General features: G+C 35.4%; 2 protein-coding genes across 6 annotated transcripts; both read right to left on the reverse strand.

Annotated features, from left to right (window-relative positions):
- Nucleotides 1-5305: 5305 nt before the first annotated feature.
- Nucleotides 5306-11162, reverse strand: cd8a (CD8a molecule). Of its 4 annotated transcripts, none has more exons than XM_079587089.1 (7): nucleotides 10957-11162; nucleotides 9076-9157; nucleotides 8346-8663; nucleotides 7873-7968; nucleotides 7673-7777; nucleotides 7002-7041; nucleotides 5306-5890 (listed from the first exon to the last, which is right to left on the reverse strand). In XM_079587089.1, exons 2-7 carry the CDS (start codon nucleotides 9146-9148, stop codon nucleotides 5839-5841), a joined length of 684 nt encoding a protein of 227 aa, XP_079443215.1. In that variant the 5' UTR covers nucleotides 9149-9157; nucleotides 10957-11162; the 3' UTR covers nucleotides 5306-5838. The 4 variants fall into 4 exon arrangements, with proteins under 4 accessions (XP_079443215.1, XP_079443216.1, XP_079443214.1 ...); XM_079587090.1 differs by having other exon boundaries at nucleotides 7873-7962; nucleotides 10957-11153; XM_079587088.1 differs by lacking the exon at nucleotides 10957-11162 and having other exon boundaries at nucleotides 7873-7962; nucleotides 9076-9269.
- Nucleotides 11163-15858: 4696 nt separating this feature from the next.
- cd8b (cd8 beta) lies at nucleotides 15859-20666 on the reverse strand. Of its 2 annotated transcripts, XR_013794462.1 has the most exons (8): nucleotides 20512-20666; nucleotides 18479-18829; nucleotides 17820-17909; nucleotides 17644-17730; nucleotides 17309-17342; nucleotides 16900-16952; nucleotides 16495-16552; nucleotides 15859-16205 (listed from the first exon to the last, which is right to left on the reverse strand). XR_013794462.1 is itself a non-coding variant. In XM_079584971.1 (7 exons), exons 1-6 carry the CDS (start codon nucleotides 20555-20557, stop codon nucleotides 16934-16936), a joined length of 627 nt encoding a protein of 208 aa, XP_079441097.1. In that variant the 5' UTR covers nucleotides 20558-20666; the 3' UTR covers nucleotides 15860-16552; nucleotides 16900-16933. The 2 variants fall into 2 exon arrangements, 1 of the variants encoding a protein (XP_079441097.1); XM_079584971.1 differs by having other exon boundaries at nucleotides 15860-16552.
- Between the last annotated feature and the right edge of the window lie 1831 nt (nucleotides 20667-22497).

Here is a 22497-nt window from a genome sequence, read left to right on the forward strand (position 1 = left end):
TTTTTTTTTTTTTTAAATCGGATGATGCTGTTGGTTAATGTTTTACTGCAGCTTTGTCTTTTTCTCATCTGTCGTTCCGGTAATTGAATTTAATGGATATTGTTACATGACATTGCTAGATTGGATGACGTCATCAGAACTTGTCATACTTTTGACGCACCTGGTTAAGGGTTATGTTACATAACCCTACATAACTCTTAACCAGGTGCGTCAAAGTATGACAAGTTCTGATGACGTCATCCAATCTAACAATGTCATGTATATTATGTTACACTATTTATAACTACACTATATAAAACTACGGTGGCCCAGTAGTGCACAACACAACGAAATTTAAAAAGCAAACATAAATGGTAGTCCACGTTATGAATAACATTTGGGTATAATACAGTATGTCACAGTTTACTTTATTTATTCTATCCTCACTTACATAAATGAACTATAGTGTCCTGCACCCACTAGTAAAAAATATATAAAAAATTAAATCTGGCGTCTGAATAATTTTTGGTTTGACTGTTTTTATTTCTGTTTCTTGATGTAAGAGAGCTTGATCTGTAATGTTGTTTATTGCAACATTTGTACAAATGCACACATTGCCTGGAATAACAGTTGTGTTTTTTTATTTCGTTTTGTTATAAATAGGCTAACGTTGTATGCAGTGAATATAATCAATAGGCCTACGCATTGCCATTTTTGTGCCTCGGCTATAATGTTTAACATGTATTTCACGAGTTCACACACAATTTGAAGGGGTAAAGTTTAATGCGTATTTGGCGTGCTGTCCGGAGGGAGGGATATTTTTTGGGAATTGTTTTGCATACTGTTTTAGTTTAGTAGCCTAATATTTGCGTCCTTGAGCTTCCAGAGCAGACCCACACCTTTACTAAATATTACTTTTGGCATGCTATGCTAGTGGTGGGAATTTTGACTTAGCAAAGTAACTCGGGGAAAAAAATCATTAATTGACATTGCATATTTACGCCAATAGGTGGCGACAAATGAACGACAGTCTTACTAAAATCAGTGACCAACTGAGGAAAAAGTAAACAACCTTCAACGATAGATAGATAGATAGATAAAGGGAGCTCATTGGACATTAAGGCCTTATTCACTTAGGAAAATGTCCTTTGCCATGTTAAAGTTTTTCTCTCTCCATTTGATTTATGAAGTAAAATGAGAATCATTTAGCTAAGCCTTAAGCTAAGGCTTTACACTCAGTTTCCAGAACCCCTAAGTTCACAGGTGTTACATTACATGCGGTAAAAGTCAGAATCTTTCACTTTCAATTTACCTCAATTCTGTTGGTTTAAGGGCTGCCGCAAAATTACCGTTTTGCTTAACATCAAGTGTCTTATAACATAGCTCATGACTGAATCTGAAATACGACCTTTAAACCAAGCATTGTCTTCCAAAAACGTTTCTGCTCATGAAATGTTGAACAAATCCATGCAGGCAGGTCTTCATACAGAGTTCAAATACGTTATTGTGTTATTAATACAACCATTTTTTAGTTTGTTTTGTTCTAAAAAATCGTTATGCAAGAAAAAATGATCTAATAATGACTTTGGGTCACACTTTATAGATTAGGGTCCAATTCTCACTATTAACCAGTGTGGTAGTCTACGTGATACGCAGGTATACGCCGTATACCCACTAGGAAATGCCAAGTATTTAAAAAAAGCGTGAGTAACAACTTCGTTTTGTGACAGAACTTTCACTCATAAATTCACCGTTTGCAATGGACACAGATCAAATCGCGTGAATATTAAAAACTCAAAGAGACTGCAGTTGTTAAACGTGTCTCTGGGAATGAGCGCTCAATGTGTGCTCTACTACACACACACACACTGAAGCAAGCGCGTGCTTGTGTCAGCGCTTCACTGTAGCTATGAGGACATGATGTAGGCTACACATGACACATGAACTTCATCATAGAGCTGCTATGAGAGTCACTTCATGAGAATTTCACCATTTCATTTGATAAAACTATCGTCATTCATTCGTATCATACACACACAGAAACTGTAATGTCTTTACGACAACCTGTCAAAATAAAAGTTCGGTATAAACTCAAAGAATTTATGAAAGAAATTGCACAGTAAAATGTACTGTAAAATAATAATAATGATGAAATCTATTAAAACTTATTTTAAAAAGGAATATCACACAAGTTTTCATACATGTTTTAATTTAAACAGTAAACTTGCCAAAACAATAACACAATTTTCTTTCAAAAGCAACATTTCTAAAAGTAAATTTGTATTTGTGCCTATAATGTTTTATTTGTATTTATTTTATTGTCAGCTGATAAAACCTGTGCTACAGGGACCATATTCATATAACATCTAAGGCTAAATGTAGCTCTTAACTGGCTGAGTTAAATAGTGATTAACACTAAACAGTAGAAAATCAGTCCATTCTCCGCAGCTGTAAATGTCATTGGCTGTTAAAGTCTTGTGTTGCTTATAATAAATTGACATGTTGATAACACTTAGTCTCATAATGCTCTCAATTACATATTGTAAATGATCATTTAATGCTTACTAATAAACAGCCAATATCCTAGTAATGCATGCTAATAAGCAACTAGTTAATAGTGAGAAACTAAAGTGTTACCAGACTCCGACATTCTTTTTGAGTGTCTGTTGTTTACAAAGAATGTAGTAAAACATAAAAATCATAATGTTGTGATCAAGCCTGCAATGTATTTCCACATTAACAACACCAGCATATCTGGAAGATTACTTTATCTTTGGGCAGCATGTGACTATTGACCGTTCGTGCTGTCACCTCCTGGTTTATTAGGGCCCAAGCCTTGAAAAGGCGAAGGCCCTATTGTTTTCCTTCGGATTATTCTTCTTTATTATTTATTATTATTTATTATTATTATTATATTACTACCTTTTGGGCACTTTTGGGGGCCTTAACGTGCTCAAAAACTCTTGAAACTTTGCACAAATGTCAGAACCCGCGGCCATTAGAGCCGGACTGAAGCTGGTACCCGGGCGTGGCAGGGGGGCACGACAGCGCCCCCTGGAACGGGGTCCGAAAACTTGGTCCATAAATCAAACACGCTTGCGTGGAATAATATGAAACTCGGTACACTTATAGATCTCATCGGTTCATATATCCTTCGTGCTCTGACTTTTTACCCCAGCCCAACAGGAAGTCGGCTATTTGGCGTAGTTTAAAAAACACATGCAATGGAATTTAAAATACTCCTCCTAGACGATTCAAACAATCGCCACGAAACTCGGTGTGCATGAAGTCAAGACATGGAGGATGAAAAATTGCCAGGGGATTTTTGATATCTCGAACGGTTTGGCCGTGGCGAGGAAACGAATTTATGGCGAATATTGGAAACAGGAAGTGTGTTATAACATCCTCATACATTAACTGATCTTGATGAAACTTCAGCAGTGTGTTCGCTGTAAGAGGCCGATCACATGGATGTGACTATTGTGAGTCAAAGTTATAGCGCCACCAACTGGCAGCAGGAAGTGTGTCACTTTCAAAATGCTTTGAATTCACCCTCTTATTTTTACCCGATTTGCTTCAAACTTTATGTGTATAATGTAAACACACGGCAGATGTAGACCTGTGAAAGAATTATTGATATCTTAAATACTGTTGCCATGGCAACGCTTTAAACTTTTATATTCTTTTTGGGTGCATTTGAGGCTCTTAACATGCTTCAAATTGCATGAAACTCAACATGCATATCAGATTTATTAGGTACTAGGCATGTGTGAAGTTTCAGAAACGGGCGCGGTGGAGGGGCTCAGTAGCGCCACCTTTAGTCAAAAATGGGGTATTAGTTTTACCTACAGTAACAAAAATCGGTATCTATATTTATCTCCCCGAGCCGGACAACTTTCTAATTTACAGTCATTAGCTCCGACCAACAGGAAGTCAGATATTTTGGTTTGAATGTGATGGGAATTTTGCCAGTCTCTCTCAGTGTCTGTGTGTGTGAGAGAGGAGGGGGGCTTTATTTTAACCCTTTCTCTGCTGTGTGGGACTTCTCGGGCACTTTTGGGGCCCTTAACGTGCTCGAAAACTCTTGAAACTTTGCACACAGGTCAGAACCCGCGGCCAGCAGGGCTGGGCTGAAGCTGGTACCCGGGCGTGGCAGGGGAGCTCAACAGCGCCCCCTTGAACGTGGTCCGAAAAACTTGGTCCATATATCAAACACGTTTGCATGTAATAATATGAAACTCGGTACACATATAGATTTAATCGGGCCGAACAACTTTCGTGCTCTAAGTTTTACACCAGTCCAACAGGAAGTCGGCTATTATGGGCTGTATGAAAATGCATGCCCCTGGAATTTGATATACTCGTCCAAGAAAAATTATCCTATCGCCACCAAACTCGGTCAGCATGAAGTCAAGACATTGAGGACGCTAAATTGCGGACGGATTTTTTATATCTCGAACGGTTTGGCCGTGGCGAGGAAACGAAGTTATGGCGAGAAAAGAAAAACACAATGTGTTATAACGTCTTCATACATTTATTGATCTTGATGAAACTTCAGCAGTGTGTTTGTTGTAAGAGGGCAAACACATTGATGTGACTATTGTGAGTCAAAGTTATAGCGCCACCAACTGGCAGCAGGAAGTGTGTTACTTTCAAGATACTTTTGACTAAAGTGGGTGGGTTATTTTTACCTACAGTCACAAAACTCGGTCTGTATATTGTGCTTATCGATCCGGACAACTTTCTTATTTACAGTCATTAGTTCCGACCAACAGGAAGTCAGATATTTTGGTTTGAATGTGGTTTTGTCTCTCTCTGACAGAGTTCCCCCTGCCATTCTCTGTGTGTGTGTGTGTGTGTGTGTGTGTGTGGGGAGGGAGGGAGGGAGGGAGGGCACACACACAGACAGCCCCCCCCTTTTCTGTGTGTGTTTGGAGGGGAGCAGAAAGACTCACACTGATACAAGCTCTAAAGCAGACTTCTTCTCGACAGTCAAAGCGGGGTTACGTTATTGCCCGTCGTGCACAGGAACCCGAAAGGCAACGGGGTGGCGGCTTTTTATATATATATATATATATATATATATATATATATAAATAAATATAGCTGCAAGCAGCGATGGAGGGCCCAAGCCGGTGGCAGCGCCAGCCCCGGTGCCTTTAGTGTAACTAAAGGCACCAGGGTGGCGGTGCCACCGGCTTGGGCCCGTAATCGCTGCTTGCAGCTATATTTATTTATATATATATATATATATATTTTATACTGAAATTGTTCATTTTAAATTCTTCATGTCACTAGGAGGACGAATGCATGATACAGGCATATTACTTCATCCAAGAGCCTTTTTTATTTTCAATTGAATTTTGTTTATTTACAATTAAATGTAGAAACAGACATAAGCATGAAAGCAATGTGTTCTGTAAAGCGGAGTTTCTCAGTTAATAATGTATGAGACTGCATCTGAGGTTCATATCACTTACAGCCAGCAGGTGGCAGACATCTCTTTTAAACGGGTTACAATTATACAACTTTGTACTTTAAAGCCACACTTGCTACAAATGCAACAATTTGAGCCATAATAAGCCTACATTGAAGCAAAAGATAAAACATTTCACCAGGAACAGATTAAGACTATTAAAAACGACACAAAGAAAAGATGTGATTATTCAGATACAAAGACATAACTATAAAAATCATCTAAATTCAACAGAAATCCTGAGGTTTCGAACATTTTCATTTTGAAAGATTAAGATTTAACGTTCTACAGACTGAATAATAATGGAGGAGGAAACCGCTTTTAAATGTACTTGATGAGAAGAAAACTGAACCGACGAAAACTTTCCTGCTTCTTTACTGGAGCTAGAAGTGGTTGCTGGGCAGTTTAGCGTGGCCAACGTGTCTGGGTTGAGGTCTGAAAATGACAAATTGAAATGTTGAACAGAAACTGTATTGTATTAAAGGGATAGTTCACCCAAAAATAAAATTCTGTCATAATTTACTCGCCCTCAAGTTGTTTCAAACCTGTATGAGTTTATTTCTTCTGCTGAACACACAAGAAGATATTTTAAAGAATACTAGTGCAAAGTGCCCGTGCAAAATTTGCTCATTGTTACAATTACACAGCAAATGTTCAGGGACATTTTTATTTGTGCATGCTAGAAAGCAAATACTGATACTGACATAATGACATACAATAAATATGGAAAATTGAACTACACGATTCAGGGAGCAGGCTACACCGTGAACTCAGAGAAAACACTACGCTTGTGCAAACAGTTTGTGAATAGGCTACTACAAATGATGGCCGTGAATAAAATATCATATTTAGAAGTAAACAATGTAGCTGACTTAATGACTGAGTGTTTATGTCAGAAAGTTTATTTTTAAACCACAACCCTCTAATGTCAGAATGTTTATTTTTAAACCACAACCCTCTAATGTCAGAATGTTTATTTAAAAAAAATTAAACCACTACCCTCTAATGTCAGAATGTTTATTTTTAAACCACAACCTTCTAAACATCTTCAATGTGTGCTTCTTTTACCGATATATTTACCGATATCTTTTGCATTTCTAATCCAAACAACGTCAAACTTGGCACTGCACTTACTCGTGCCCGTAGCAAGACACCTGTCACGTTTGAAATCCATCGGACTAACGGTTCGAGAGATATGCGAATAACAGACACACAAACAGACACACAAACAGACACACACACACACGCACACACACACATACATACACACACACACACACACATAGACAGACAGACCTTCTTGTAATTTATAGATAGATGGGTAACCAAACGGTTGACGGCACCCATTGACTTCCATAGTATTTTTTTTTCTACTATGGAAGTCAATGGCTACAGTCAACCTTTTGATTGCCAGCATTCTTTAAAATATCTTCTTTCGTGTTCAGCAGAAGAAAGAAACTCATTCAGGGTTAAAACAACTTGAGGGCGAGTAAGTGATTTTTGGATGAACTATCTATTAACGATCATTTGTGTCACTGTGACTTACTGTCTTTTGTAATGGTGGGGGCACCGTCTTGTTCTTAAACCTAGAGAAGAAATAAATTACAAAAAAGATTAAAAAAAAGAAATCCTTCAACAAGATTTATAAAAACCTAAGCTTGCCAAAACTTAGTCAAAAAATCGTGAAAACATGTTTTTATGGACATAAATTTGAAATGTGTAAATCTAAAACTAAATTAGTGTCCTCCCATGTGGGGCTCGGTCAATGACAAGAACCCTTCCTCATTAGTTTAGCATTTAGGATTGCATCTTTAAAATGAGACCTGTGTGTTCTCTACTCTAGGTAAGATTCAGCCTACTAAATATAACTTATTTTTAAGTGTATTTACATCTTAGGTTGTGTTTTTATAGATTAAGAATAGTTTAATTGTTCTTACATCTTACAATAATTATGTGTAGGAGTTTTGAAAATCATTTGCATGCATAGTTATTGTTTCTCACCATTGAAAAATAAATTTTGCACATGTAGGCTATTATTAGCATAATTGTGGATATGTTTTAAATGTCTGTGCTCAAGTCAAGCAGTAACTGTGTGCGACAACTTATATGTTCCAAAACTTGTACATGATCCATAACCATTAAACAGACAAAAACATTTTAAATAAGAACATCATCCACTGCACTTTGAATAATTTAAAAGGTGTGGATTTGACTTACGGTTGCAGTACAAAATTGTGACGATCAGCAGAATGAGGAGAAGAGCACATCCAGAGGCCAGAGATGACAATATCCAAATCTCACACATGAAACGAGGCTTCTGCTCTGTGAACAAATACACATAATCATTACAATGCTGTATTTTAATACAAAGATTTATTTTTCAATTAACACAATAGCATATATATAACACAACAAACCTCCTTTTTTGATGCACGAACACGGTGATATTGTTGTAGATTTTGTTGTAGTCACTAAGATCGGTGGTGGTGGAGGTTGGGTTCTTGGATCTGGAACTGAGAAATTAGCTAATATGATCCAATGATATTATTCTTTAATGTCATTTTATATTTCCACTGGCAAGTCCCACCCCCATTAAAAAAGCATTTACATTTATGCTTAAAACAAGACAAATGAATTAGTCAATGAGGTACCAAAAATAAATGTAGACAAATAACAATTGATTCAAAACAAATTATTAATATATGTTGTTTTGCTTTTCAATAAATTGATCTTGTTTTAAGGATTTTTGGGGGGGTTTTTTTTACAAGAAAACAAGACGAAAATTATTTTTGCAGTGCTCATATATCGCATGCCTCTTTTGAAAATTCAGATGTGATCAGTATTTCTGATTTAACCAGACAATGTTTGTGTTTAACAGTCAGATACCCACCTGGTTCTCCTTCAATTTCAGTCAGCCCTCCAAAGAAGAGTTTATTGCTGTTCATGGTTGCGCAGGTGTAAACACCACTGTCTGCCTTTTTCTCGAACGATTTAATGTCCAAATGTACCTTACCACTGTTCTTTTCTGTGATGACTGTGTATTTTTCCTTAGGTAAAAGATTTTCCTTTATGTCCACATTTCTAACAGTGAATAAAAAGTCTGCACCTTTATCGTTTATTCGAAACCAGAATGTCAAGGTGCCGGACTGTTTAAGGTCACAATCAACTCTAACACGGTCTCCTTCTTTATAGATCTTTGCAGAGACTCCTGGAGACAAAGAAATGAAAAACAAGACTTAAAACTGATTTAAACAAAAATGTTTTTTATTCATATGGTCACATTAAAAGTCATGTGCAACTGAATTTATCTGCATTTAGTGGTGTGAAAATAGAATTAACTTTTCACCATTGAATTAACTGAAAGTACACAGCTTTTAATACTTTTAAGCATGCCAATACAAATATCATAATTTCCATGCTGTTTCTGTGCTGAAGTAGTTAGGCTAAATGTTAAAAAAACATTATTTTACAGTTTAAACGACTGTCTAATGGCTTTATATAAAAACAACATGCAAATTATATTTGGTCTATTCAAAATCGTAAACAATCTGTCATTCCTGTACACTTTCATATCATTTCATATAATGTAATTGCAATATAAGAGAACATGTTGAACTCACCATAGAAGAGAGACAAACTCACACAAAATCCAATGAATATTTGATACATTTTTTCAATTCTCAGCGCAGACATTCAGTTCTTCTATAACGACAGGAACAAAACTACTGAAAGGATGAAACAAAATCTCCTCGTCGGCCCCTCCCAAACCCTCACTGTCTTGGTTTTCAACTGTACTGAAACTGTACTAAAGAACATAAATGTACTATTTGTTTTGTTGCTACTAATTGAGGCTTTAAATATATATATATATTTAAAATAAATAACATGATGTAAAATGAGTGGCCCAGAAACACAAATAAAATGACTGAATGGTAAGTAAACAGCATAAAAATATGTAGAATTACTGGTGCACAGTCAAAATTTTGTGTACATTCCATGGAGTAAAGATAAGGTTTATAATAATTCCACTACTTTTAGTTTCTGTATATACTGTGTATATATATATATATTCACATAGCAGCTATTGGGGGATGTTCTCACACTCTTTAGGGTAAGTTGCCACACAATGCCTTATAAGGTATTACTCACAATTTAAACTGCAAAACAATTATGGGATCCATAAAACAATACAAGAAACAGCAATATTTGAAATTGTAATTGTGCAAAATAAAAAAGAAAAGAGTATACCATGTAGGTAAAGTAAAGCTAAAGTTATAAACATATCTCATCATTACATGATTGGGTAGAATTCTGTCAGAATATTTTTATGTAGGCCTATTATTTTTTGTATGTTAAACTGTTTTTTTTTTTTTTTTTTTTTGGATCGATGTGGATCATTGTTAAAATTTGGTCTATAAAACAGGTGGGTTTTTTTTTAAGTGGCTTGACGTATTGTCAGTGCAGGGGTGCAGCATGCGCTCAGCGTGCACCTGAAGGGGGTCTATGCACGAGCACATGCACAGCGCGCGCAGCTCTTTGATCGCGCGTCAAAACCGCATGTGACGCGCTCCTCTGAGTGGGGCTGTACTGCAACTTAGTTTGGACCCCTAACGTTCATTCAGCTTAGAAAATGTGTCGTTAGGGTGTACAAAGGCTATTACATATAGCCTATGTGCACGGAATGTTTTTGCGTCCACGCGCTGTTCGTTTACGTTTCTAAGATCTATTTATGCACAATTAAATGAAGGGATTATTCTCATGCTCACTTTCAAAGACATTCTCTGTTTCTTTCACTCACAGTCACACACGTCTTCAGAAAATCGTAGTCATACTTTTACAAATGCAGTACCAATGCAGAATTTAACAGCTAAACTGTTATTAATGCATGGATAACCCAAAAAGAATGCATCTTAACCTCACTTTTCTGCAGACGAAGTAGGCTACTCAAATCAAGGCCTACTTGAGTTAAAGTAGGATAGGCCTACCCTAGATAGGCTGCCCTAATCAAATATTACTCCAGTATATGTAAGCAGGCCTAACGTTACTCATTTTCAATTTTACTTTAGTAAATGTACGAAAGTATTTAATTACTTATAATAATTATGTAAGTTACTCAAGTAGCCTGTTTATTTTTAGCCAGCACTAACGACGTCAACTACTTGAAAGAATGTAGCCAATTAGCATAAGCACTTAGATACGGTCCACAACCGCTTTTCTGAACCATTGTTTACAATAATTTTTAATTAATTGGGTGTCAAGGTGATTATGTATGAAGTCAGTTCTGCTCAGGTTCACACAGGTGTAGGCTATTACTACATAGTTCATTACGTAAACTATCAACATGTTCCACCAACAGATTTGAAAGCCAGAACGCAACACGACACTTTTTGTTTTCAATTGAGACACTTTGTGATTTCAAATCTCCATTTTGTGAAATGTTTAGCTTAAAAAAGTGTGTTTGTGTTATCTTATCTCGGTGAGGAGACAAGTCTGCATATCACCTGACGTCATCATGACGGTATCAGAATACCGTATAACGTTTCCCAAGAAGAGTGGAAATATGTTCATTGTTTTGTACGACAGCTTCAGACCACCTTTGTTCTGTAGGCGTACAGAGAGTCTCTAAATAATATGAATGTGAAGGGGAAGGGGATGCTGCCCACACGGTTACATCACTAACAACAGCGCCCCCTTTCTTCCTTATGTCGCAACATGGTCTGACGTAATGTACATTTACGTCTCCTGGAAATTAACGTAACATTTGCATAGGCCATAGTTGGATGGTGGAAATATGAGTTTACGACATTATCAACAAAAACAAATCTATTGACGACCCAGTCAGGTGTATAGCCTACATTCAATTAAATTGTTTTTTTTTATGCTAAATTAGGCCTATTGTTATTTTATCAAATGTAGCCTAAGTTATATCTGTATAATAGCCTATATTATTATCGTTATTATTATCGTTGTTATTATTGTTGTTAACATTGGCTAGTGAGTTTGCAACATTAGAAAGTCACCTATATATAAGCAATTGTAAAAAAATAAAAATGTGATAATGATTTAAATAAAATAATGATGAAATAATTTTACATATATATAGCCTACTATATATATAATTATGTTATTATTATTTTATTTAAATTATTATCATTTACTTTTTGCAATTGTTTCTCTAGGCGTAATATCTTTTTGAGTTTATGTTATCTCCACTCTGTACCATACCGTGAAATTGCGTGGGAAGGTGCTTTAATGTATTTTACCTTATAAAATGTAGCCTACTAATATTTTGTACATTTATAAAAAAGGTTTGAATGTATGGGAACAGCTGAAAGATGAACTATAGATTATAGAAAACACATTTCACACACTGAAAATGAAGAAAAACACTTCTTTAATCAAAAACAAAGGCAGGAACCTTATCACAGTAAATCTCACATAGGCTACAGCGTTGACCCTTCATAAAGCGGAGGTCTGTTTTTCATTTTTTTCATTTCTTGGGTGTTCAGGAAGACCTCCAGTCAAACAGAGAGACAGTTTCTGACAGGCGGTCCACCCTCAGTTTCCATGGACCCCCATGTAGTTTTGAGTCACTTTCTCAGTCTGGGTGATTTCTCATCATCCACTGATTTCTTACCCGGGGATCCCTGTCTGACTCACCAAAAGAACCTGATCTCAGAGACGTGGGTCTCAGACCCAAAACACAGCTCAGAGACCGGGGTGAGGATGAGGGGGATGGGGCTTACCTGGGGATTCCTTGGAGGAAGAGGGCCAACTCATCCATTCCTCACACACACCACAACAGAGAATTATTACATGCAGTCAGACAGCAGAGAGCTCAGTATAGAGAGTGATCAGTAAAAACTGCAGTAATAGCAGCGTTAGGATTCTCTTCGTTCAAACACTGTCTCCATTCATCTGAAACTCAGGGAGGGATCAGTTATCACAACCTGATGTAAGTATACTTCTGCTTTCTTGGTGATGGTTTTATACCTTCATGTTGAGACTTTCCTGGGGTCCCAGAAATCCTGAATGTGCTTAAATAATAGTAATTTCTAAATTAACCTGTTTATTTTCTTAAAATTGTTATATTTAATGTTCCTCCTCTCATAATAAAAACCCAGTTAGCAGATATTATCGAAGCTGTAGAGCCTAGTATATCACAGTACAAGTGCACTTTTTCAGAAATGATATATGTTGCTTTTTATGGGGTAATTTAGTAGCTATATTTATTAGTAACTAATAATAGTTTCTGAAAGGCAGCTGAACTTGATACACATTCACAAATGCATGCATGACAGGATTTTTTTATGTCCTCCATTATTACCTCTTGTTTCTCTAGACATGTGTAAAGTGACGGGTTGCTATAGGCTACATATAGTTGTGTGATTGTATTTTACTTATTGCACAGGCTGATAACATAAAACAAATATATATATATATATATATATATATATATATATATATATATATATATATATATATATATATATATATATATATATATGCTAAAACAGCTTGTTTTATTTTATCAGCCTATATAATACTTTCATAAATTATATATAAATACAATTTATGAAATTATTATATATATATGCATTGAAATGAATGCAATGAAATCTCAAATACAAAGTGATGTAATTGTATTTTAGACTATTTTTAATTAATCTATTCGCAATTGCATTCATGGAAGGACTTTTCAATGTCCATTATTATTTTGTTTCTCTGAAGATTCATAAAGTTACAGATTGCTATAGGCTACATTTTGTTGTGTGATTGTATTTTACTAGTATGTTTACATAAGCTTGTAAACATGCATCTGTTCTGTTTTAGCCTATATACACATGATATATATATTATTATTTTTTATTATTATTTTTTTTTTAACCTTTATTTAACCAGGAAAGTCCCATTGAGGTTAAAAACCTATTTTTCAAGGGAGTCCTGGCCAAGAGGCAGCAAAAACACAGTCAATTACATTTATAAAAGTTATACAATACAAATAATTAAAAACATTTACAATTTAAACAGGTCATTTCAGGTTCTCTCAATCTGGACTTAAAAGCATTTAAGGAAATAAGTTCAGATAATTTCAAGTCTTTTTGCAAAGAGTTCCTTGCAGAAGGAGCGGAGTAGGCAAAAGCCCTTTTCCCCAGTTCTGTACGGGGCAAATGGAACAAAGAGCAGCAAGTGATCATTTGATCGCAGTGAATAAGAACCAACACTTCTCCATGTGATTAAACTACAGATGTAGGATGGCAACAGACCAAGCATGGCCTTATAGATAAAAATATGCCAGTGCCCTGATCTCCTGTTGGACAACGATGGCCATCTCACTCTGGAATATAATTCACAATGATGGGTCAAGTTTTTAATTCGTAATAAATCTCAGAGACGCATGATAAACAGTGTCAATCTTATATAAATATAAATACACACACACACACACACACACACACACACACACACACACACACACACACACACACACACACGCACACACTGTAGGAAATTTTTAACTGAAGGCTTATTTGTTTGAAATAGCTTTTAATCAATGATACTGTCATGTTATGTTTTATTGTCTGTTATTTGTTTTTATTGTGTTTATGTCTATGTACAGCACATTGGTAAACAGTTGTTGTTTTAAATAGTGCTTTATAAATAAGGTGACATTGACATATGATACATACATAATATTCTGTTAAAATATATATATAATATAATTTATAAAAGTTATTATATTTATAGTATATGCAATAGTACAATTGAAATGAATGCAATTAAATCTCAAATACAAAGTGATGGAATTGTATTTTAGATTCAATATTTTTAAATGATTAAGTATTCACTGTTGTCATTGAGGGTTAAGAATGTGATATGTATGTAATTCATAAATATCATTTATATCCTGTCAATTTCAACCCTTCAAATGAATTGGTCTTTGTGGATTTCATCTTAAGACACAGAACAAAGATGAACGCTCATGGTAAAAATGGTAGATTTTGCACACAGTGTAACATAAATACCGTACAATGTGTAATTGGGTAATTTTTCAAAAGGCTTTAAATACAACTGTTTTTTTTTTCATGTGTGCAGATACTCATCGGTAAAGACAAAGATCATAAAGAAAGTTTTCAAGCCGCAACAAAGAATAAGAACTTCAGTTTTCTTTTATGAACATTATAAGTTTAAGGAAAGTTACCCCACAAGTTTGCATGTATTGAATTCATGTACGAATACCCACTTTATTGATATTAAATGTATTTTTACAGCTCATACCTGATATTTTCTGAGAGAAATGTGCTTTTCTTATTTTTTGCTTTGAAGAACTGTACACTTAAGATGACCTTACTCTTATAAATAATTTGCCAAATGTAGTTTTGTGCACTTTTTTATATTGAAATAAATAATGCTTTAGATGTAGGTATATTAATTCAATGTATTCTGTTTAAACATTTTTAATGTAACATGGTTTAATATGTTTTTTTCTACAATCAATAAAGAAATGAAGAAAAAAATCCTTTCCCCACGAAAGAAATCATGTTTTTCTATTGTTGCAACTTGCACCCATCTAAATTATTGAAAGCCCGACAAAATGAATAAACTAATGATAAAACATTGCTTTTCCAGTTCAGAGACTGTAGAGCTCAGCAGTGTAATGGAGGTCTTGTGTTGAGAGTCTGTGACGCTCTCCATGCGGCAAGGTCTGTGGTCTCTCTGCGGTGGTTTTGTTTTAGTGTAGCGCTGAGGAGCTCAAAGCTGAACGAGCGATGCGACAGAGATAATCTTCTGTCTTTTTGCACAGGAAGGGGTTCATTTGCCTCAAAGTATCAGGAAGAACAGCTGCATTTTCAAATTGAATGACAGCACAGCTTCTCTCATACCCACATTTTGTTTATTCGACACAGACCTTTAATTTATTTTTTGATTGTATAGTGTCCCCCTTAAATTGTCCTTTTGATTTTAAATGCTATTTGTCCAAATTTGTGTTGTATTTTAGTTGTTGTTGGTAATTTACTAGCCTTTTACTGGTGTTTTTTTGCAAGTTTCAGTGGATGAGTAAACAGGTGTCCTCAAATTCACACAGGTGTCCTATACAGTAGTAGAGTAATAACCTAGTTAGTAGTGTAGTTCATTAACTATCAACATGTGCATTTAGTCTTAGGTAGTCTACCTGTAGTTGATATAACAAACATTTCAAGCTAGTCCTTGTTGCGATGAGACACCAGGCAATATCATTCGGTATAGTTTCATAAAGGGAGCACACACCCTCAGAGGGAAACTTGATAACACCCAAACACAAAACCCAACACACCCTCAGATATGTAAGACAGGGGGACACCATACAAACAAGTGTCATCACAGAAAAATAACCTGCAGAAACACTCAATAATACACCCATTTGAGAGAAAACATGAGTTTAATTTAACAATGATTAATACAAGCTATTGAATTAGCATAACATTTAAAGCATAAAAAAATAGAAAACTGTACATTCAATCGCAAAATAAACATGCGGTGCTGTCAAGAACACAACTCAAGGGTTGATAAAAACGTGGGTTTAGTCCAGGTTTAGGGTGAGTTCAGTTGTAATCCTGGTGGTACGTTCAGCTCTGGTTTAATTCAGACAATGAATCTAATTCATGAAGTGGACTGTTGGTTGAATAATGTCCAATGAGAAACTGAACTGTGAGTAAATTTAAAGCGATAGTTCACCCCAAAATGGAAAAACTGTCATAATTTACTCACCCTCAAGTTGTTCCAAAACTATGAGTTTCTTTCTTCTGCTGAACACAATAGATACTTTGAAGAATGTTTGTAACCAAACAGTTGATGACATTGATTTCCATAGTAATCCCCCCCCCCCCCCCCCCATACTATGGAAGTCAACAGGGCCCATCAACTCTTTGATTTCAAACATTCTTCAAAATATCTTCCTTTGTGTTCAGCAGAACAAACACGTTTATACAGGTTTGGAACATCTTGAGGGTGAGTAAATGATGGGTGAACTATCCCTTTAAACAATTATTTTTATTCACACACACACTAGTTTTATAGGCAGGTCCACTGTGGAAAAAAAATGCTTTGGACCACCGCCTGAAAAATAAACACAAAAATAAGAGAGTTTGTAAGTCAGGCATATACAGTATAAGACAAATACAGATTTTTTGGCAAAACTTTAAATAAGGTCTCATTAGTTGACATTAGTTAAGCAATAACTAACATGCACTAACAATGAGCAATACATCTGTTACAGTATTTATTCATCTTTATTAACATTAGTAGTTCATGTGAGCTCAGGTCCATTAAATAATGTAAACTTTAGATTTTTAAATGGTTAATAAATGCTTAAGAAGTGTTTTTCATTGTTAGATAATGTTAACTATAGTGAAACCTTATAATAAAGTGTATGTATGTAATGTGTTTTATCCAATTGTAGATACTTTTTGTTTCGAGGTGAAAAATCTGTATTCCACCTCATCGCAACAGATTCGTCCTATGGAGAAAATGGCATATTAGAACTTTCTTATAAGAAAAAGCTTATAAATCTCATGATATTGACAGATACAGTTAAACAAATTATTTAAGTGTTTATCAAAATTTCAATGAGCCTAATAAGGCTGTCAAGACACAGGCAATGCGAACACACACGTAATGACTTTGATGCGAGACGCGAGTGTCGCAAATCAACATTAACCCACAACTATAACATTCCTGTTTAGATGCTTATTTTCACGCTATAAAGACAAAACGATCATTTAAGGGATGTTTTAATCCTAGAAATAACATTCATTAAATGAATTATTTGATTTAAAAAAAAAAAAAAAACACTGAAATCTCATCTCAACTTACTTGGCGAATCGATGTCTGCATTTCTTAGGTAGACCTGTTGTCTCGTAAAAAAAAGAAAAAATATTTATGAGACACATATGTTACATAAAATCCCTATCTGGATTAATTTCTTCACATATTTTTGTGAACAATAACTGTTTACACTGTTACTGAACTATAAGCACTGTGAAGTACTTCAGAAACATTCGCAATAGACATTTACATGGGGCAGCTGAGCATTTGTTATATGGAAAAACTGAAGTTGTGAAGCTATTTCCGTGGCCACTGTGATGTACCTGTCTGTTACAAAGGCATATGTGAGTTCTGTGTGTGTGTGTGTGTGTCTGTGTACTCACGACTGAAGTAGTAAAGTGTGCCTGCAAGTGTAATGGCCAAAAGCAAAAGAGCACCAATTCCCGGCCAAAGCACCAAATGTTCACAGCCTGCAACACAATGCAAAGAAACCAATGAAACTAAACAGTATAAAACAGCAAGAAATCAGCAGCATCTAACAGCATGCCTTCGTCCGCACCTTTAGGTGAGTGGCGGGAGTTGCAATTACAGGGCTTTGCGGGTCTTGGCTGGGTCTTGACTGTTGGCGGCTGAACTGTTGGAGGATTCACTGGAGAACAAAGAAAAAAAGAATATTGAGACAGGAAAAATTGTATTTGCTCCATTGTGGACACAGATTCAAAAGAAAAAATTCTGACCTTTTAATGCGGAATGAAATGGGTGAGTTATAATTCTGAATATGAAGAAACAACTAAGCCAACGGACATGAACTTTCCAGACCAGAAGATCCCAGACAAGTCAAGACTGTTTGAACGGACCTCTGGGATTCTCAGGCCAAATTATCTCGCTGAATCTCTCCTACCACGTCTCGCATAAGTCACATCAGTCATTTATTTTAAGCTTCATGATCATTTCAAAGAGGACTGAAGATTTGGAAGAGAAAGAGGACTGAAGATTTGGAAACATCTCCACCTTCACGCCAGGTGAAGATGTCCTCACTCCAGGGATGTTATTTTACTAAGATGACTCTGTAAACCAACATTTAGACTTTCTTCAGCCTAAAACGGTCATTCTGGAACTATCGACAACACCATTAAAGAGGGAAACTCAAGTTTTGACAAGAAAAAAAAACAAAACAGGATAGGGGACCAACACAGAGAAGGAGAGCACTGGCCATACCTCCAGGCATAATGTAATATCCAGCAGGAACAAAATTCTTAGTTTTAAACATGCAGGAATAGAAGCCGGCGTCGTCTTCTTGTAGCACCATGATGCGCAGGGTGTAGACCACCTTCTGTCCGGTGGACACGGTACCCTTGAACTTAGTAGCATTGAAGTTCTCTCCATGTTGCTCTCTGCCGGCGCTGTTGACATACATCAGAAACTGAAGAGTGTTCCTACTCTCAAGGTGCCGGTACCAAAACACCTCCTGGCAGGTATGATCTGGACATTGACAGTTCAGATTTTGGGAGTCATTGATTTTGGAGTAGAAAACATTCGAAGTAGCTTGGAAGGAGGGCAGAACGACCGCTTGAGGAGAAACAAAGGAGAAATCATGAGTCCTGCTTTGTCCGTTATGCACATTTTGAATTTAAGGGTTAACTACGTAGTTTAGCCACATTCAGTTTTAAGTGTCTGGATTTGTACCTATTCAAAGGACATATGTGTGTGTGTGTGTGTGTGTGTGTGTGTGTGTGTGTGTGTGTGTGTGTGTGTGTGTGTGTGTGTGTGTGTGTGTGTGTGTGTGTGTGTGTGTGTGTGTGTGTGAGTGTGTGTTATTTTAAAAGATTCTTTAGGAATACCATTTTTACGGAACATTACAAAAATTCAAATTTAGTGTTCAAAATAAAATATATAACGGCAGTTATCATCTTTCCTCGACTTCTGCAGACTTCTGCTAAGCTCATATTACTGTACCTCTTAAGTCCTGGTTTGTTCGTTATGGACATTTTAAAAATATAGATTTTTTGAGTTTAGCTTCATTAAATTTTAGATGGTACCTATTCAAAGGACAATGTCAATGATAGTGTAAAGTCAGATATTTTAATGTAACACTTGTCTGTGTCGAAAGTATAACAGTAAAAGAACACAAAGGTTAAATATAGAATTAGAAACTGAAAAAAAGGCTGAGAAAAGACATTTTTACCATAGATTGTGGAGAACTATAACACATTAGTCAATTTCCTTGTTATGTAAGAATGGAAACCTGAATAGACAGAACTAGTATATAGTCGATTTATGTTGTCTATATTCTCTTGCAAAACAGTTTTCCTCTCTTATCAGTGCCTGAGGGAAAATGGCACATACAGTATGTGGGCATATTCATACAGTATGAGCAGAAAAAAAACATCTTTATGTCAGAGAATGGAACAAAAATCCATTCACGCAATATACAATATTCAGTTTAGTACAAAAAGCAAAATAGGTTTAGAGTGTGAAAGCATGAAATTGAGTCTTTAGTGAATCGATTTTCAAATTATTGGTTAACGCAGACTTTTCTTCTTCTTCTTTTTTACATTTAAACATATACTAGATGCAAATATCTGTTCAACAAAAACCTGAGTGTGTGAGACTCAGTTACAGTAGATTATCAGGCTTGATAACACTTTTTCTCGATAGTCCACTTGAGACATTCTACTAACTTATTAACTTTGCAACTACGTCACTAGTATTAGTAGAGATTGTCTGCTTAATATCTGCTAACACTTTATTTTGATGCTCCTCCAACAGACATTTCACGAACTATAAGTAACTTTGCAACTACATGTCAACTTATTCTACTAACTCAAACCTAACAGTCTACTAATACTCTATAATGAGAGTTAGTTGACATGTAGATGCAAAGTTACTTATATTTAGTAGAATGAGTGTCTAAAGTGGACAACCAAAAATAAAGAGTTAAACACAAACATTTGTATCAAATCCAAATATATTAAACGCAAGAAATGTGTAAATGCCTTAGGATGCAAAACACCTTTCGGCCTAAAGCGAACCACTGAGGTCTTCACAAAGATATTATAAAATATTCTTTAAGAATACCATCTTTTGCAGAATGTCACAAAAATTCGAAATCAGTATTCAAATAAAATATCTTCGACTTGTGCATATACTTCTTTACGCTAAGCTCATATTACTGTAGCACGTACGTTTTACGTCTGGTCCCATTATAGAACTTGACGGCTCTTAAATACAATGCAAAGAAAAGTTCTTACCTGCCATCCACATGAACACATAACCGCACATGCAAGAGAGGGTCATCCTTGGGCGTTCGTGTGTGAGCTGTCAACTGTGTGTCTGTGTTTTCCTTTCTGTTCTTCATGTGTCACACTGAAAGGAGGGCCTGCAGTGTGTGGGGCCAATGAACCAATTACTGAAAGCCTATCAGAGAATGAGTCAGAGGAAACACATACACACAAAACATCAAGGAAAAATCAGGAGACTTTTCAGAAAAACACATATTTCAAGTTTCGTTAACAAGTAAATTGCAGCTATTGACTGTTGTACATGCAAAAACATTAAACGTTTGACTAAAAAGCATTAAAAGTACACAGCTATCTTTCAGCGTGCAACGTGCCAACGCTTAGATTGATTTTGCTAATGCACTGCTGCGAGAAAATAAATGATGATACAATTATAATGTAATTTTAACACATTTTGAAGACATACGTAACATCTATTTTGACTGCGTCTTGACAAAAATGAGATGATTTCAGAGGCTCTAGATCGTTCACTCTCGTGCATCAAGTAACTTTTAACAGACACGTTGTTAGAGAAGTTTGAGGATTTAAACTGACGTAGTTAAAATCTAAACAACATGCAAGAGTATACATGAACTCATAATTGAAATGATCTCCAACTTCTCTAAACTCACATATTTACAAAAATGTGATAAAACCCACAGGTCATTCTATTATTTAAATGGTTCAAGTGAATGCTAAAATAATTTGTTCTTCTCTTCACTGAAACAGAACGCACATGCTTGCTGAAGCCTAAATGTCTTCCCTAAAATGATCTTTAACCCAAACGCAGGTGTGTGACCTGAGAAACACCTGCATCTGTCCACAGAGCACCACAGCTGGAACCGCATCAAATCTAACACAAACAGATAATATAAAAAACCCACTAGTGATGAATATCTGACATGCCTGAAATTAATCACAGATCCAACTCAACACACTGCTAATGCCGGATTAATGAACAAACAATACAATCTCTTAATGAATGAATCAATGCTCACATTAAAACTGAAAAAGGACAGATGGAAGCATAACCAACAATATTGCAGCATGGCAAAGTTTTATCTCAAAGTGTTGATAGAGTTAGGCCACATTTCCCATTTCTGACAGTATGGTGATAGATTTTGAGCGGCGTAAGCAGCCTAAAAGTGTGCAACACTATAATATATCCTGGACTAAAATGGAATAAGGAAACAAATTTGTCAGGAAAGATGACTGAAATGTGTCCAAAATGTTTGACATATCTTTATTCCTTATATAGCCTGTAAACTGTATAACTACATGTATAGTCAAGTTAATTGTTAAAAATGTCATTTAATTAATTGTTAAAAACATTATTTTCCATATTTTAACAAACGAATATTAAATATATATATATATATATATATATATATATAATTTTAATTAGATTAAAACTATTCTAAAATATCTCCATTTTAAAACATCTAAAATATATCTAATGTTAATCTTTTAACATTAACTTTCAACACAACTTTTTTAACAACTTAGAATTTATTTACTGAAGAAAACCAAGAAAATGCATAAAAGTATTGATTAAATCAATTATTTTATTTATCCTTTTATGCGTTAAATGGATAAAAATTTTTATACTGGTATAGTAATGAAAATATAAAATTGAATGATAAATTGCATGTACTCGATATCATGTCATTGGCTGATTGAATAGTTAGTTCAAACTAACAAAACAAATAAACCCTGATAAACTTAAATATGCACGCTGGAACGCATCTTTTTGTCACAGAGTAAAACCACTTTTACACTGCAATGGCATATCGATAAAGCAGATCACTGTTTATTCCAAGGCCTCTAGGTTGGACATACACATTTAGATCATAATACTTCATAAATAAATAAAAATGTGTTCATTATTCCGCACCAAATTTACACTCACGTTATTAACACAAAAAAACATGAAGAACAAAACTGCAGGCCGAGCTCGCA

Source organism: Phoxinus phoxinus, assembly GCF_949152265.1.
Source record: "Phoxinus phoxinus genome assembly, chromosome: 17".
Classification (NCBI taxonomy): Eukaryota; Metazoa; Chordata; class Actinopteri; order Cypriniformes; family Leuciscidae; genus Phoxinus; species Phoxinus phoxinus.